This window comes from Carcharodon carcharias, chromosome 3 (genome assembly GCF_017639515.1).
Source record: "Carcharodon carcharias isolate sCarCar2 chromosome 3, sCarCar2.pri, whole genome shotgun sequence".
In the NCBI taxonomy this organism is placed as follows: Eukaryota; Metazoa; Chordata; class Chondrichthyes; order Lamniformes; family Lamnidae; genus Carcharodon; species Carcharodon carcharias.
The window spans coordinates 15,365,572-15,380,774 of NC_054469.1; the positions used below are offsets into that span (position 1 = coordinate 15,365,572).

At 45.4% G+C, this 15,203-nt stretch overlaps 1 protein-coding gene across 3 annotated transcripts in view; it reads left to right on the top strand.

The window, feature by feature from the left end:
- Positions 1 to 15,203, top strand: part of dlec1 (DLEC1 cilia and flagella associated protein) — a 153,890-nt gene that overhangs the window by 91,488 nt on the left and 47,199 nt on the right. For all 3 annotated transcript variants that reach the window (XM_041184760.1, XM_041184761.1, XM_041184762.1), the window contains 4 exons: positions 526 to 656; positions 7,309 to 7,467; positions 13,070 to 13,209; positions 14,183 to 14,336. In XM_041184760.1, the coding sequence (XP_041040694.1) occupies positions 526 to 656; positions 7,309 to 7,467; positions 13,070 to 13,209; positions 14,183 to 14,336 (584 nt within the window). The remainder of the gene's footprint in view (positions 1 to 525; positions 657 to 7,308; positions 7,468 to 13,069; positions 13,210 to 14,182; positions 14,337 to 15,203) is intronic.

A 15,203-nucleotide genomic window follows, 5' to 3' on the forward strand; every position in this document is an offset into this window, starting at 1 on the left:
TTAAACTGGGAAAAGGCTAAGGAAGTGAATTTCACTGGGTGATGGTGTGAAATACACCACAACCAAATCCCTCTCCATTAAAGTCAATTCCATATCGTCCATCTCACAGCATTGCTAAAGTTAAAAGTACCTATTTAGAATGGAGAGAAATGTTCTGTGCACAATGCTACTTTCTGGCACATTGTGAGAGAAATATACTGGAATATTCTTGGCAGATGTTTCAGAAAAGAGAGCACGTACATTGCCAAAGGAGAGGCTTTGGTCATTATCCCATTGCTGTTTCTGGGAGCTTGCTGTGCACATGTTGACTGCCATGTTTCCTACATTATAATGGTACCTACACTTCAACAGGACTTCATTGGCTGCAAGGTGCTTTGGGATGTCCTAAGGTTTAGAAAGCTGCTGTGTGAATGCAAGTTATTTCTTTGAAAACCTTAATGGTTTGGGAATTTAGCATTCAACTAGCTCCAAGCTACTGCGTTTTAAAAAAAAATGTCTGACTGGAGATTTCTGTATTTTTCACAGAGCCCAATGATTACTGTGACCTGGAACTGTTACTTACTGGAGGCAAGCCTGAGAAAATGAGCCACCGTCTGCAGTGTCACATCAGATATCAAGAGGAGCCAGTGGCCCTTTACATGGAGGCAACTTTTGTGGTCAGTGTGCTACCAAATTATAAAGTAGAAGCATGAATGCTCCACAATATCCCATTGGCTAAATAATTGGCCTGCTTTGGATGATAACAATAACAGCAGCTTATATTTATGTGCTACCTTTCAGGTAATAAAATGTTCCGAGACTTCACATTGTAAAACAAAATATGACACCCAGCCACATTTTGAGATATTAGGTCTGATGACTTGGTCAAAGAGGTAGGTTTTAAAGAGTTTCTTAAAGAGAAAAAACAAGGTGGCAAGGCGAAGAGGTGTAGTGCGGGTATTCCAGAGCTTGGGGCCCAGGCAAACAAAAGCACAGCCACCAATGGTGGAGCAATTCCAATCGGGGATGCTTAAGAGGTCAGAATTAGAGAAGCACAGATATTCATAGATTCATAGACGTCTACAGTGCAGAAGGAGGCCATTTGGCCCATTGTGTCTGCACTGGTCAACAAAGATCTGACTACACTAATCCTATTTTCCAGCGCTTGGCCCTTGGCCCTGGAGGCTATGGCAACACAAGCAAATATCTAAATACTTCTTAAATGTTACCAAAGATTCTGACTCAACCACACTTTCAGGCAGTGAGTTCCAGGCTCCCACCTCCCTCTGGGTGAAAAAATTTCTCCTCAGCTCCCCTCTTAGCCTTCCATCTCTTACCTTATATCTATACCCCTGGTTATTGACCGCTCTACTAATGGACAAAGTGCCTTCCTATCCACCCTATCTAAGTCCCTCATAATCTCATACACCTCTACCAGATCCCCTCTCAACCTTCGTTGCTCCAAGGAAAATAACCCCAGCCTATCCGATCTTCCCTCATAGCTCAGACCCTCCAGCCCAGGCATCTTCCCTTTTTTTATTCATTCATGGGATGTGGGCTTCAATGGCTGGGCCAGCATTTATTGCCCATCCTTATTTGCCCTTGAGAAGGTGGTGGTGAGCTGCCTTCTTGAACTGCTGCAGTCCATGTGGTGTAGATATGCCCTCAGTGCTGTTAGGGATGGAGTTCCAGGATTTTGACCCAGCAACAGTGAAGGAACTGTGATATATTTCCAAATCAGGACAATGAGTGACTTGAAGGGGTATTTCCTGTTGGTGGTGTTTCCATCTGTCTGCTTCCTCTGTCCTTCTAGGTGGTAGTGGTCATGGGTTTGGAAGGTGCTGTCTAAGGAAGCTTGGTGAATTCCTGCAGTGCATCTTGTAGATGGTACACACTGCTGCTACTGTGCATCGGTGGCGGAGGGAGTGAATGTTTGTGGATGTGGTACCAATCAAGCGGGCTGCTTTGACCTGGATGGTGTCAAGCTTCTTCAGTGTTGTAGGAGCTGGACTCATCCAGGCAAATGGGGAGTATTCCATCACATTCCTGACTGGTGCCTTGTAGATGGTGGACAGTCTTTGGGGAGTCAGGAGGTGCATGATTCCTAGCCACTGACCTGCTCTTGTAGCCACAGTATTTATATGGCTAGTCCAGTTCAGCTTCTGGTCAATGGTAACCCCCAGGGTGTTGATAGTGGGGGATTCAGTGATGGTAATGCCATTGAACATCAAGCAACAATGGTTGGATTCTCTCTTGTTGGAGATGGTCATTGCCAGACACTTGTGTGGCATGAATGTTACTTGCCACTTGTCAGCCCAAGCCTGGATATTGTCCAGGTTTTGTTGCATTTGGACATGGACTGCTTCAGTATCTGAGGAGTTGCGAATGGTGCTGAACATTGTGCAATCATTGCTTCTGACCTTATAATGGAAGGAAGGTCATTGATGAAGCAGCGAAAGATTGTTGGGCCTAGGACACCACCCTGAGGAACTCCTGCAGTGATGTCCTGGAGCTGAGATGACTGACTTCCAACAACCACCGCCATCTTCCTTCGTGCTAAGTATGACTCCAACCAGCAGAGAGTTTACCCCCTGATTCTCATTGACTCCAGTTTTGCTAGGGCTCCTTGATGCCACACTCTGTCAAATGCTGCCTTGATGTCAAGGGCAGTCACTCTCACCTCACCTCGGTAGTTCAGCTCTTTTGTCCATGTTTGAACAAAGAACAAAGAAAAATACAGCACAGGAACAGGCCCTTCAGCCCTCCAAGCCTGCGCCGATCATATTGCCCGTCAACTAAAACATTTTGCACTTCCGGTGTCCGCATCCCTCTATTCCCATCCTATTCATGTATTTGTCAAGCTGCCTCTTAAACACCACTATCGTACCTGCTTCCACCACCTCCTCTGGCAGCGAATTCCAGACACTCACTACCTGCTGCGTAAAAAACTTGCCCCGCACATCTCCTCTATAGTTTTCTCCTCTCACCTTAAATCTATGTCCCCTAGTAATTGACTCTTCCACCCTGGGAAAAAGCTGTGACGAGGTCAGGAGCTGCGTGGCTCTGGCGGAACCCAAAGTGGGCATTGGTGAGCAGGTTATTATTAAGCAAGTGCTGTTTGATAGCACTGTTGATACCCCCTTCCATTACTTTACTGATGATCGAGAGTAGACTGATGGGCTGGCAATTGGCCGAGTTGGATTTGTCCTGCATTTTGTGTAGAGGACATACCTGGGCAATTCTCCACATAGCTGGGTAGATGCCAGTGTTGTAGCTGTACTGAAACAGCTTGGCTGGGGGTGCGGCAAGTTCTGAAGCACAAGTCTTCAGTACTATTGCTGGAATGTTGTCAGGGCCCATAGCCTTTGCAGTATCCAGGGCCTTTACCCATTTCTTGATATCATGTGGAGTGAATCGAATTGGCTGAAGACTGGCATCTGTGATGCTGGGGTCCTCCAGAGGAGGCTGAGATGGATCATCCACTCGGCACTTCTGGCTGAAGATTGTTGTGAATGCACCGCTGTGCTGGGCTCCTCCATCATTGAGGATGGGGATATTTGTGAAGCCTCCTCCTCCAGTGAGTTGTTTAATTGTCCACCACCATTCACGACTGGATGTGGCAGGACTGCAGAGCTTAGATCTGAACCGTTGGTTGTGGGATCGCTTGGCTCTGTCGCTTGCTGCTGATGCTGTTTGGCACGCAAGTAGTCCTGTTTTATAGCTTCACCAGGTTGACACCTCATTTTTAAGAATGCCTGGTGCTCCACCTGGCATGGCCTCCTGCACTCTTCATTGAACCAAAGTTGATCCCATGGAGGGATTTGAAAACAAGTATGAGAATTTCAAAATCAAGGCGTTACCTGCCTGGGAGCCAATGTAGGGCAGCAAGCACAGGGAAAGGAACTTGGCGTGAGCTATGATGCAGGCAGCAGAGTTTTGGATGATCTCAAGTTTTGGAGGGTAGAATTTGGGGGACCAGTCAGAAGCTTGGATAGTCAAGTCTTGAGGGAACAAAGGCCTGTTTCAAAAAAAGCACCTGTTTCAGGACCATTCTCAAAATTGATTGGCACATGGCCACAGTTTTCTTAAGGGCCACAGTAGGTAAACTAGCATTTTTTACAGGGAGCTCTTGCGGTTGACACCCAAGAGATGAGTGAAAGATCTTTTATTTACTTGAAGATGGACCCAGAAGGAGCTGATGTGCTGGTCTCTTGCTCATCCCCAATTTCTTCCACCCCACCTTTGGTGGTCTTGCCATCAGCTGCCGAGGGTCTGGAATTCCCTCCCTCGAGCTCTCCGCCTCTCTATCTCGCTCTTCTCTTTTAAGACGCACCTTAAAGCCTATTGCTTTGACCACCTGTCCTAATATTTCCCTTGTATCCCTGTGGCAAGTTTTGTTTTGAGAATCATTCCTGTGGGACACTGTTACCATTTTAAAGGTGCTATATAAATGCCCGTGTTTGTTGTACCACACAGTCAGGGATTGTCCCAGTTTCAACCCTGATTTGTGCTGTCACCCTCTCTCAGCACGAGACACAGTTATCAGGAGAGGAGGGCCCAGCACTAAGTTAGTGGGAGAACTGGGTGTAGTATTTCCAACTCAATGAGCTGAAACTTTACACTCACACTAACTCAATTTCTGTTCATTCATCATCCTACTGCCAGCTGTCATACATTACCTCCTGTTCCCCTAACATCTCAGTTTAAAAATTCCCATCCTTGTGTTTAAATGCCGCCAGTGCCCTGGTCCCTCCCTTATCGAATCAGCCATGATCTTATTAAATGGCAAAGCAGGCTCGAGGCGCCAAATGGCCTACTCCTTGTTCATATATTTGTATCTCTGTAACCTCTTCCAGCCCTATTCGGGATGGGGGACGTGATGGCATGGTGGTATTGTCACTGGACTAATAATCCAGAGATCCAGAGTAATGCTCTGGGGACCTGGTTTCAAATCCTGCCACGGCAGATGGTGGAATTTGAATTCAATAAAAACCTGGAATTAAAAGTCTAACGATGACCATGAAACCAATCGGCGATTGTTGTAAAAACCCATCTGGTTCACTAATGTCCTTTAGGGAAGGAAATTTGCTGTCCTTATGTGACTCCAGGCCCTCAGGAATGTGGTTGACACTTAAATGCCCTCCTTGCAAGGGATGGGTAATAAAGGCTGGCCTGGCCAGTGATGCCCACATCCAATGAATAAAAAAAAATGTGGGCATCGTTGGCAAGGCCAATTGCTCTGAGAAGATTGAGTAATAAGCTCACAGTGAACAGAAAAGTCTTATAGCAGCTTGCATACATCAGAAACAGCCTTGCTATTACTCAGTCTTCTCAGAGCAATTAGGGATGGGCCTTGCCAGTGATGATAATACACCCATCTCTGAACCATTAGATGCTGTTTTATTCCCACATTCCTCTGCTATTTAAAACAAAAACAAAAGTACCTGGAAAAACTCAGCAGGTCTGGCAGCATCTGCGGAGAGGAACACAGTTAACGTTTAGAGTCCAAATGACCCTTCAACAGAACTAAGTAAAAATAGAAGAGAGGTGAAATATAAACTAGTTTAAGGGAGGAGGGGTGGGTGGGACAAGTAGAGCTATATAGAGGGCCACTGATAGGTGGAGATAAACAAAAGATGTCACAGACAAAAGGACAAAGAGGTGTTGAAGGTGGTGATATTATCTGAGGAATGTGCTAATTAAGGGTAGAGAGCAGGACAAGCAAGGTACAGATAGCCCTAGTGGGGGTGGGGTGGGGTGAAGGAATCAAAAAAGGCTAAAAGGTAGGGATAAAACAATGGATGGAAATACATTTAAAAATAATGGAAATAGGTGGGAAAAGAAAAATCTATATAAATTATTGGAAAAAAAAGTGGGGGATCGGAAGGGGGGTGGGGATGGAGGAGAGAGTTCATGATCTAAAATTGTTGAACTCAATATTCAGTCCGGAAGCCTGTAAAGTGCCTAGCCGAAAGATGAGGTGTTGTTCCTCCAGTTTGCGTTGGGCTTCACTGGAACATTGCAGCAGGCCAAGGACAGACATGTGGGCAAGAGAGCAGGGTGGAGTGTTGAAATGGCAAACGACAGAGAAGTATGGGTAATGCTTGCGGACAGACCGAAGGTGTTCTGCAAAGCGGTCTCACCCAGTCTGCGTTTGGTCTCTCCAATGTAAAGGAAACTGCATTGGGAGCAATGAATGCAGTAGACTAAATTGAGGGAAGTGCAAGTGAAATGTTGCTTCACTTGAAAGGAGTGTTTGGGCCATTGGACGGTGGGGAGAGGGGAAGTAAAGGGGCAGGTGTTGCGCCTTCTGCGGTTGCATGGGAAGGTGCCATGGGAGGGGGTTGAGGTGTAGGGGGTGATGGAGGAGTGGACCAGGGTGTCCCGGAGGGAACGATCCCTGCGGAATGCCGCGGGGGGGGGGCGGGTGAAGGGAAGGTGTATTTGGTGGTGGCATCATGCTGGAGTAGGCGGAAATGGCGGAGGATGATCCTTTGAATGCGGAGGCTGGTGGGGTGATAAGTGAGGACAAGGAGGACCATATCATGTTTCTGGGAGGGAGGAGAAGGTGTGAGGATGCACGAGAGATGGGCCGGACACGGTTAAGGGCCCTGTCAATCACCGTGGGTGGAAAACCTCGGTTAAGGAAGAAGGAGGACATGTCAGAGGAACTGTTTTTGAAAGTGGCATCATCAGAACAGATGCGACGGAGGCGAAGGAACTGAGAGAATGGGATGGAGTCCTTACAGGAAACAGGGTGTGAGGAGCTGTAGTCGAGGTAGCTGTGGGAGTCGGTAGGCTTGTAATGGATATTGGTGGACAGTCTATCACCAGAAATTGAGACAGAGAGGTCAAGGAAGGGAAGGGAAGTGTCAGAGATGGACCATGTGAAAATGATGGAGGGGTGGAAATTGGAAGGAAAATTAATAAATTTTTCCAGATCCAGACGAGAACATGAAGCAACACCGAAGTAATCATCGCTGTACCGGAGAAAGAGTTGTGGAAGGGGGCCGGAGTAGGACTGGAACAAGGAATGTTCCACATACCCCATAAAGAGACAGGCATAACTGGGGCCCATGCGGGTACCCATAGCCACACCTTTTATTTGGAGGAAGTGAGAGGAGTTTAAGGAGAAATTGTTCAGTGTGAGAACAAGTTCAGCCAGACGGAGGAGAGTAGTGGTGGATGGGGATTGTTTGGGCCTCTGTTCGAGGAAGAAGTGGAGAGCCATCAGATTTTAACAGGTATTTTTGTTTTTGTTTTGGATTTCCAGCATCCACAGTTTTTTGCTTTTACCTCTGCTATTTAACACTCATGTTGCTGTTTCAGGGTCCACAGGTTTGCATTGACCTTCCATCCCTGGATTTTTGCCTGATGAGGCTGGGAACCAGGGCTATGTCCACCATCCCGATCAAGAACACATGCCAGCTTTCAGCTTTGTGGCATCTCCAAGAGAATCCAGAGTGCCTGAGGGAACAGAATGAAGAGGTAAGGACAGCTTTGGAATGAATGGGCCGGATTTTTGTGGAATCTTGGAAACTTTGCGGACATTTAAAAATGGCAGACCTGGAAGTTCCATCCCCATTTCTGGCATATCCCATTTTCGCTGGGAGCAGAAAGGGAATGGGGCACAAAGCGTCACAGGCGCAAATTCACTGCACCATTTAAACTCAGTGCACAAGACAAGCACATCCAATTTTTGTTCTTGTAATGGCCTCAACCCGCAGTGTGTGTTCGACAACTTTATGGTGGAGATGTAAATGCTCTTGGACGGTGGGCAAGGTATGTAGAACTATAAAGCTATCCAGTTATTCAAATCCCCTGCCCCTTAAAATTTGGGGAAAAAAACAGCCTTCTGTATCCGTGAGAGTACAAAATATCAGTCCAAACAGTTTTAATAGCTGTTTGTTGACATAACCCTAAATGATATAATTATAGCATGATTGCAGTTTGACTGCTTCCACAACTTGCCATTATCACAATAGGGGGCTGTAAGTTCACAATTTGGTCAAAATCCCAAGGAGGTTATTAAAGGATTAGCTGTCTTTGATGTGGATTTATGAATACAAATGTTTGTTTTTTTTATAAGGGATTAAGTGCTTGAGGGGATTTAGATGCATTGAATGGGCTTTCATGAATGAGTGTGTTTTGTTTACATAGTGAAGTCTGCATATATACTTAGAACTTTATTTTATTTAATCTCAGCATGGCACATGAGGTCTGCCCATGGTGGATACTGGGTGAGTTGGCATGGGGGTTGCAGGGGCACAAGGTGGTGGGTGGGGGACATGGGTTGGCATGAAGTTGGCATTGGGGACATGGGGATGAGTGGGGACTCATGGTTTGGCATGGAGGGTATGATGAGCCATTGGAGGTGGGTGGGGGGACATGGGTTGGCATGAGTTGACATAAATAGAGCATGGAGAGTGAGTGGGAGGTGAGGGGTTGTGAGGGGTAAAGGCTAGAGGGCCTTAACAAACAACTGGAACTAAGCTGAATGATTTGATTTTTTTTGTACATGTTGCCGTGGATTTCACACAATCTGTGCCATTTAATGTTGATCAGTAGCTCGCTCACCTCTTGCTCTAGCAGGTTGGGGCCTGCAGGCCTTGAAGCTGTAATCTATAGGCTGATGCCTTGTGCAGTGTTGAGGGGCTACTGGATGTAGGAGGTGGCAACTTCAGGTGAGAAATTGGACTGAGGGCTTATTGTTGGCCTGTTTCAGTGGTTCTGGTGAACTTAAGTGTATCACAGCATTAAAGCAGTCCAGGGGTCACCTGGTGTTGTGGGAAACATGTCCAATAGTAGTAGTTAAGTGAGTGGGCAAAAATGGAGTATAATGTGGGCAAATGTGACATTGTCCATTTGGCAGGAAAAATAAAAAAGAAGCTTATTACCTAAATGGTGAGAGATTGCAGAGCCCTGAGTTTCAGCGGCATCTGGGTGTCCTCAAGCGTGAATCACAAAAGGTTAGTATGCAGGCACAGCAAGTAATTAGGAAGCTAATAGAATGTTTAAATTTATTGCAAGGGGAACTGAATACAAAAATAGGAAGGTTATGCTTCAGTTGTACAGGGCACTGGTGAGACCACATCTGGGGTACTGTGTACCGTATTGGTCTCCATATTTAAGAAAGGATGTAAATGCATTAGAAGCAGTTCAGAGAAGGTTTACCAAACTAATACCAGGAATGGGGAGGTTATCTTGAAGAAGGGTTGGACAGGGTTGCATCCACTGGAGTTTAGAAGAGTAAGAGGCGACTTAATTGAAACATATGAGATCCTGAGGGGGTTCTTGACAGGGTTGCCGCGGAGATTATGTTTCCTCTTGTGGGAGAATCTAGAACTGCGGGTCACTGTTTAAAAATAAGGGATCGCCCATTTAAGACAGAGATGAGAAGAAATTTTTTCTCCCAGAGGGTATTAAGTGTTTGGAACTCCCTTTCTCAAAAGGCAGTGGAAGCAGAGTCTTTGAATATTTTCAAGGCATAGGTAGATAGATTCTTGATAAACAAGGGGGTGAAGGGTTATCGTGAGTAGGCGAGAGGTTACAGTCAGACCAGTGGTGATCTTATTGAATGCCGGAGCAGGCTCGAAGGGACGAATGGCCCACTCCTGTTCCTATCTTGTATGTTCGTATGTACATCCCAGAGAAGCTGGGCGGGCCTTTTAAATAGCCCGCCTAGGCACTTGGCAGCCTCCAATCCTCGTCTGGGGGCAACAGCCCAACTCCATCCTGCACTGCCCCCCCACCATCCCCGGAATGAAAATTTCACCTCTCGTGGCACTTTTTCCTGAGACGGGAAATTTCCTGACTTGAGATAAAGGTGAAAATCTGCCCCTAAGAGACGTTGTGCCAAAGATTTATTTATTTCTACCTTTCTTCACAAAGAATTTGCTAAAATTTCAAACAGAGACACAGTCTATACAGGCTGTCTCAAAACCAACAGGGCCAGAGGGACATGGAGATTTTGAAAATGAATCGCTTCAGTGTGTGTCCCTTCCCTTCCTTTAAACAAAATACATACAGAGCGCCATTTGTGGCAGTGTGGTTAACTCCAATGCTTGTGAGTCATACAAACCAGGAAGGTTCCAAGTGCTACCACCGATCTGTCCTGATTTAGTTAACGTATTCCACTTAGGAGTGACGTCAGGAGCTTTTGTTCACACAAAAGGTAGTAGAAACCGGGAACTCTCTCCCCCTAAAGTGGATGCGCAAAACTGAGATCGATAGGTTTTTGTTAGGTAAGAGATATGGAGGGCAGGAGATTACATAATGTTGAGGTACAGATCAGGCGTGAGGTGCTGAATGGCCTATGCTTGGTCCTGTCGCTAGAACACTGTAGGATTTGCAGGGTTTCCTGTCAGTTGGATCAATCCCTTTTAGATGCAGGAATGCTCTCTGAACCGGGCAAAATTGGAATTTAACCTGAGAACCGCTCTGGTTTGCATTTGAGTCCTGTGGCCGGATTTTCACTACCAAGACAGGAAGCTGGAGTTGGGAAATTTGGTGACTCACTAGACTAGCCTCAGTAAGAAGTGCCCCGAATTGCAGTATTCTCACTCTGGGTGGAGGGGGGTGGGGTTTCGGGTGTAGGATGAAGTCAGGCTTACCGACCCTGAAAGCAGATGCTAGGAGGACACGGGTGGGCAAATACCGAAGTCAGCTGGTTAGGAGGTCTGGCTTGGTTCTCTGGGACTTGATCCTCATTGTTTTAGAAGATCTTAGGCACTTTAGCCCTCACCCTTCAACCCCACCCACCCGCACCCCTCCCCCACCCTTGGCCTCTCTTACCTTTCATGCCAACTCTGCAAACTCCACCCACTCCCATGGTCCCTCATAACTCCCATGTCGACTCAATGTCAACTCACTCAGCATCTACTATGGGCAGACCTCAGGAGCCATGTGGAGATGAAAAAACTTTTAAATATCTAATACGGCTCTCACTATACAGACTTTAAAAACTCCCAAACGTGAAAACATCAACGCTTTTAAATCTCTTGAAGTGGTTAATCTCTTATACAAACAAACTTCTGTTCATTCCCCTAATCCTTTAATAGCCTCTTTCAATTGTCAATCAAACTGAACTCAGAATCCTTGCTGAGAAAATTGTGGCTTTTGAAAATCAGCCAAGCATTCATAATGAATAGCCCTTGGCAAATTGTTAACAAATAATGGCTTGTCAATCAAAGCAGTCTAGCATTTTGAACATTTTGAAAAAGATTCATATGGACTCAGAACATTAACTCTGTCTTTCTTTCCACAGATGCTGTTAGACCTGCTGAGTTTTTCTAGCATTTTCTGCTTTTGCAGCAGACATTTTTGTTTGGCAATTGCTGACAGCTGCAGCCACTTTCTTTTAAGTTTAAAGAGCAGTGTTTTTAAAAAACTTCGCATCATGACAATTAAACAAACCTTATCCACCCTTCAAAAATGTTTACATCTACTCTAATTCCTGTGGGTAAGACCCTTGCAACCACCAAAATCAGGTCTGTTTGAACTCAGTACTGCATTCAAATGGCCCTGCTGAGTGTGGGTTTCCCTCCTGTATGAACCATAGCCCGCCCCTTCCTCCTACTGGCAAAAATGGGATCTGCCGGAAATAGGGGTGGGGCTTCTGAATCCGGGTCCTGTCTGCCATTTTTAAAGGAGTGGAAAGTTTTTCTGATACTGCCAAAGTCTGGCCACTAATCCATGCAATGTGGTTCACCCTTGGTGTGGTGTCACTCTCACCTCTGAGTTAGATGGTCGAGGGTCACTCCAGAGGCTTGAGCACAAAACCTCGGCTGACACTTGCAGTGCATTACTGAGGGAATGTTGCACTGTCAGAAGTGCTGCTTTTCCGATGAGATGTTAAACTGATGTGCTGCATTCCCTCCGGTCCACGGACATAAAAGATCCAAATGCACAATTCTGAAAAGCCAGCATTACGACAGTGAGCAGTTAATTGGCCGTAAAATGCTTTGGGACATCCTGAAGTTGTGAAAAGTGCTATATAAACACAAGTTTTTCATTTTTTTTTCTTTAATGCCCTCTGAAATAGCCTGGCATGCCACTCAGCTGTTTAGGGCTAAATTTTTTAAATGTATTCTTTATTTATTTATTCTTAATTAATTTATTTTTAAAATTCTTTATTAAATTATTCATGGTTTGTGGGTGTCGCTGGCTGGGCCAACTTTTGTTGCCCATTCCTAGTTGCCCTTGAGAAGGTGGTGGTGAGCCGCCTTCTTGAACCGCTGCAGTCCTTGTGGTGCAGGTACACCCACGTTGCTGTTGTGAAGGGAGTTCCAGGATTTTGACACAGTGACAGTGAAAGATATATTTCCAAGTCAGGGTGGTGTGCGGCTTGAAGGGGAACTTGCAGGTGATGGTTTTTCCTTGCATCTAGTGCCTTTGTCCTTCTAGGTGGTAGAGGCTGTGGGCTTGGAAGGTGCTGTCGAAGGAGCCTTGATGAGTGTGCATCTTGTAGATAGTAGATGCTGCTGTCACTGTCCTTTGATGGTGGAGGAAGTAAATGTTTAAGGTGATGAATGGGGTGCCAGTGAAGCAGGCTGCTTTGTCCCGGATGATGTTGATCTCCTCGTTGTTCAGGCAAGTGGAGAGTATTTCTTTGCACTCCTGACTTGTGCCTTGTAAATGGTGGACAGGCTTTGGCGAGTCAGGAGGTGAGTTACTCACCGCAGAATTCTCAGCCTCTGACCTGCTCCTGTAGCCACAGTATTTATATGGCTGAACTAGAGGAAGGGATAAGCACGAATCTATTCATAGAATCTTGCAGCAGAGGAGGCCATTCAGCCCATCATGCTTGTGCCACGTCTTTGAAACAATTATTTAACTAGTCCCATTTCCAATAGTCCTGCAATCTTTTCCTTTTCAAGTACATAAATATTGGAACAAAAACAAAAATAGCTGGAAAAACTCAGTAGGTCTGACAGCATCTGCAGAGAGGAAGACAGTTTCCACAGATGCTGTCACACCTGCTGAGTTTTTCCAGCTATTTTTGTTTGTGTTTCAAATTTCCAGCATCCGCAGTATTTTGCTTTTACATAAATGTTGGAGATGTGTGACACAAACCATTGTCTGATTGCAGGTCTCGCAGTTTACCTTTGAACCATCTAGCGGGGAACTGCCACCACTGGCTGAGTGCTGTGTGACCGTCCTCTTCACGCCAACCAAGTGTCAAAGCCTGAAGACAGTTCTCGAGTTGAAAGTGGAAAATGGAAGTACAAGGTAAACAGGGCTAATCAGCTTCCTCCACAGTTTCCTTCATGGATAAAGGGGAACCAATAGATGTAGTGGATTTGGATTCAGTGCCTCATAAAATGTGGCATACAAGATAAGAGCTCATGGTGTATACGACCATGGATAGATGACTGGTCAACTGACAGGAAACAGATAGTTGGGATAAAAAGGTTATTTTCGCATTGGCAAGTAGTGATCAAGTGCTGGGGCCTCAACTATTTCTGATCTATATTGATGGCTTGTATGAAGGGACAGACTATATTATGTTCAATTCGCTGATGACACAAATGTGGGAAAGCAAGTCGCGAGGAGGATAAAAAAGGTGGTATTTAATGGAGGCAACAGGGATTTTGCCCGACGGCTGGAGAGGTGGCAAGAAAGCCTGGTGTTGCCTCTTTAGGGAAGGCCCGCTGAATTAAGTGCCACTCAGGCATTTACTTGGACAGCAGTGGGCTGCTGCCACTGGCATTTGAAAATGGGATTGTGTTTCATTCTCTAGCGCCCGTATTCGCTCACCTTAACAAAGGATCAGGACTCATAAAAATTAATGCTCAAGATAGCAAAAAAAAACACTTGATAAAGAAAGGAAGAGTGAACTTGCATTTAGTTAGCCACTTTCCTGACCACAGGACTTTACAGCCAATGAAGCACTTTTTAAAAGTGTAGTCACCGTTGTAATGTTAGAAACGCGGCAGCCAATGTTTGCACAGCAAGGTCCCAGAAACAGCAACATGATAATGGCCAGATAATCTGTTTTGGTCATGTTGATTGAGAGATAAATATTGGCTAGAATACCAGGGATAATTCTCCCCTGCCCTTCTTCAGAATAGCGCCATGGGATCTTTTACATCCACCTGATAGGGCAGACAAGACATCGGTTTAATGTCCTACCCAAAAGACAGCACTTAGAAACACAATAATATGCAGTGAAAGGTTTGATAAATGCTGTTTTCCTCATTAGTCACATTGCAGTGCAGGCTGAAGTCCAGGAGGTGCGGGTGTGTTTACTGTCCTGTGCTGTCATTTTCAAAGATGTCTACATTGGGATCCCAGCACAGGAAACAGTGAAACTCTTCAACCAGACACTACTACCAGCAAAATACACCTGGGGAGAGGTAAGTCTGAGAAAAGCCCAGTGTGCAGAGACAAACAATTGCAGTTTCAATTCGACAGTGTAATCCTCGGATACATGCACCCAGATATATATTTCGTGCAGCCTTAATACATTTATTGATTACACAGTACATGTTTGTGGGAAACAAAAACAGAATTACCTGGAAAAACTCAGCAGGTCTGGCAGCATCGGCGGAGAAGAAAAGAGTTGACGTTTCGAGTCCTCATGACCCTTCGACAGAACTGTCGAAGGGTCATGAGGACTCGAAACTTCAACTCTTTTCTTCTCCGCCGATGCTGCCAGACCTGCTGAGTTTTTCCAGGTAATTCTGTTTTTGTTTTGGATTTCCAGCATCCGCAGTTTTTTTGTTTTTATATACATGTTTGTGGGAGGTGCTTTGATAGACTTGAGCCATTATACCTTGCAGTTCACACACAAACCTGATCAGGCACTGCTTTAATTATCACCAAATTTTCCTTTCAAAATGTGTGGTATAACCAGTTATCATATCCATTTACCTTTGAGCACAAGAGGCCATTCCACCTTCCTGCTATGTGACTGTAAGCAACGCCAAACGGTGTGTTGCGCTCTATTATATTGTTTTAGGCTAGTTGATTGTAGGGTGCCAGTAATCTATCCTTAATGTGATGGCCGTTCTAGATGAGTGAACTAATGCAAGATGGGCTGAATGACCTTCCTCATCTATAATTATCTTGTGAATTTGTCCATTCACTGTGACAAGTTACCTGAAAATTTTCACCCTCTGCTCAAAGCTGGACAGCCACATATGAATTAGATGATAATTTGCTTTGATTTACCCTGAATATAAATATTCAGTACTACGAGGAGAATTCTTCAGAGGAGAGAG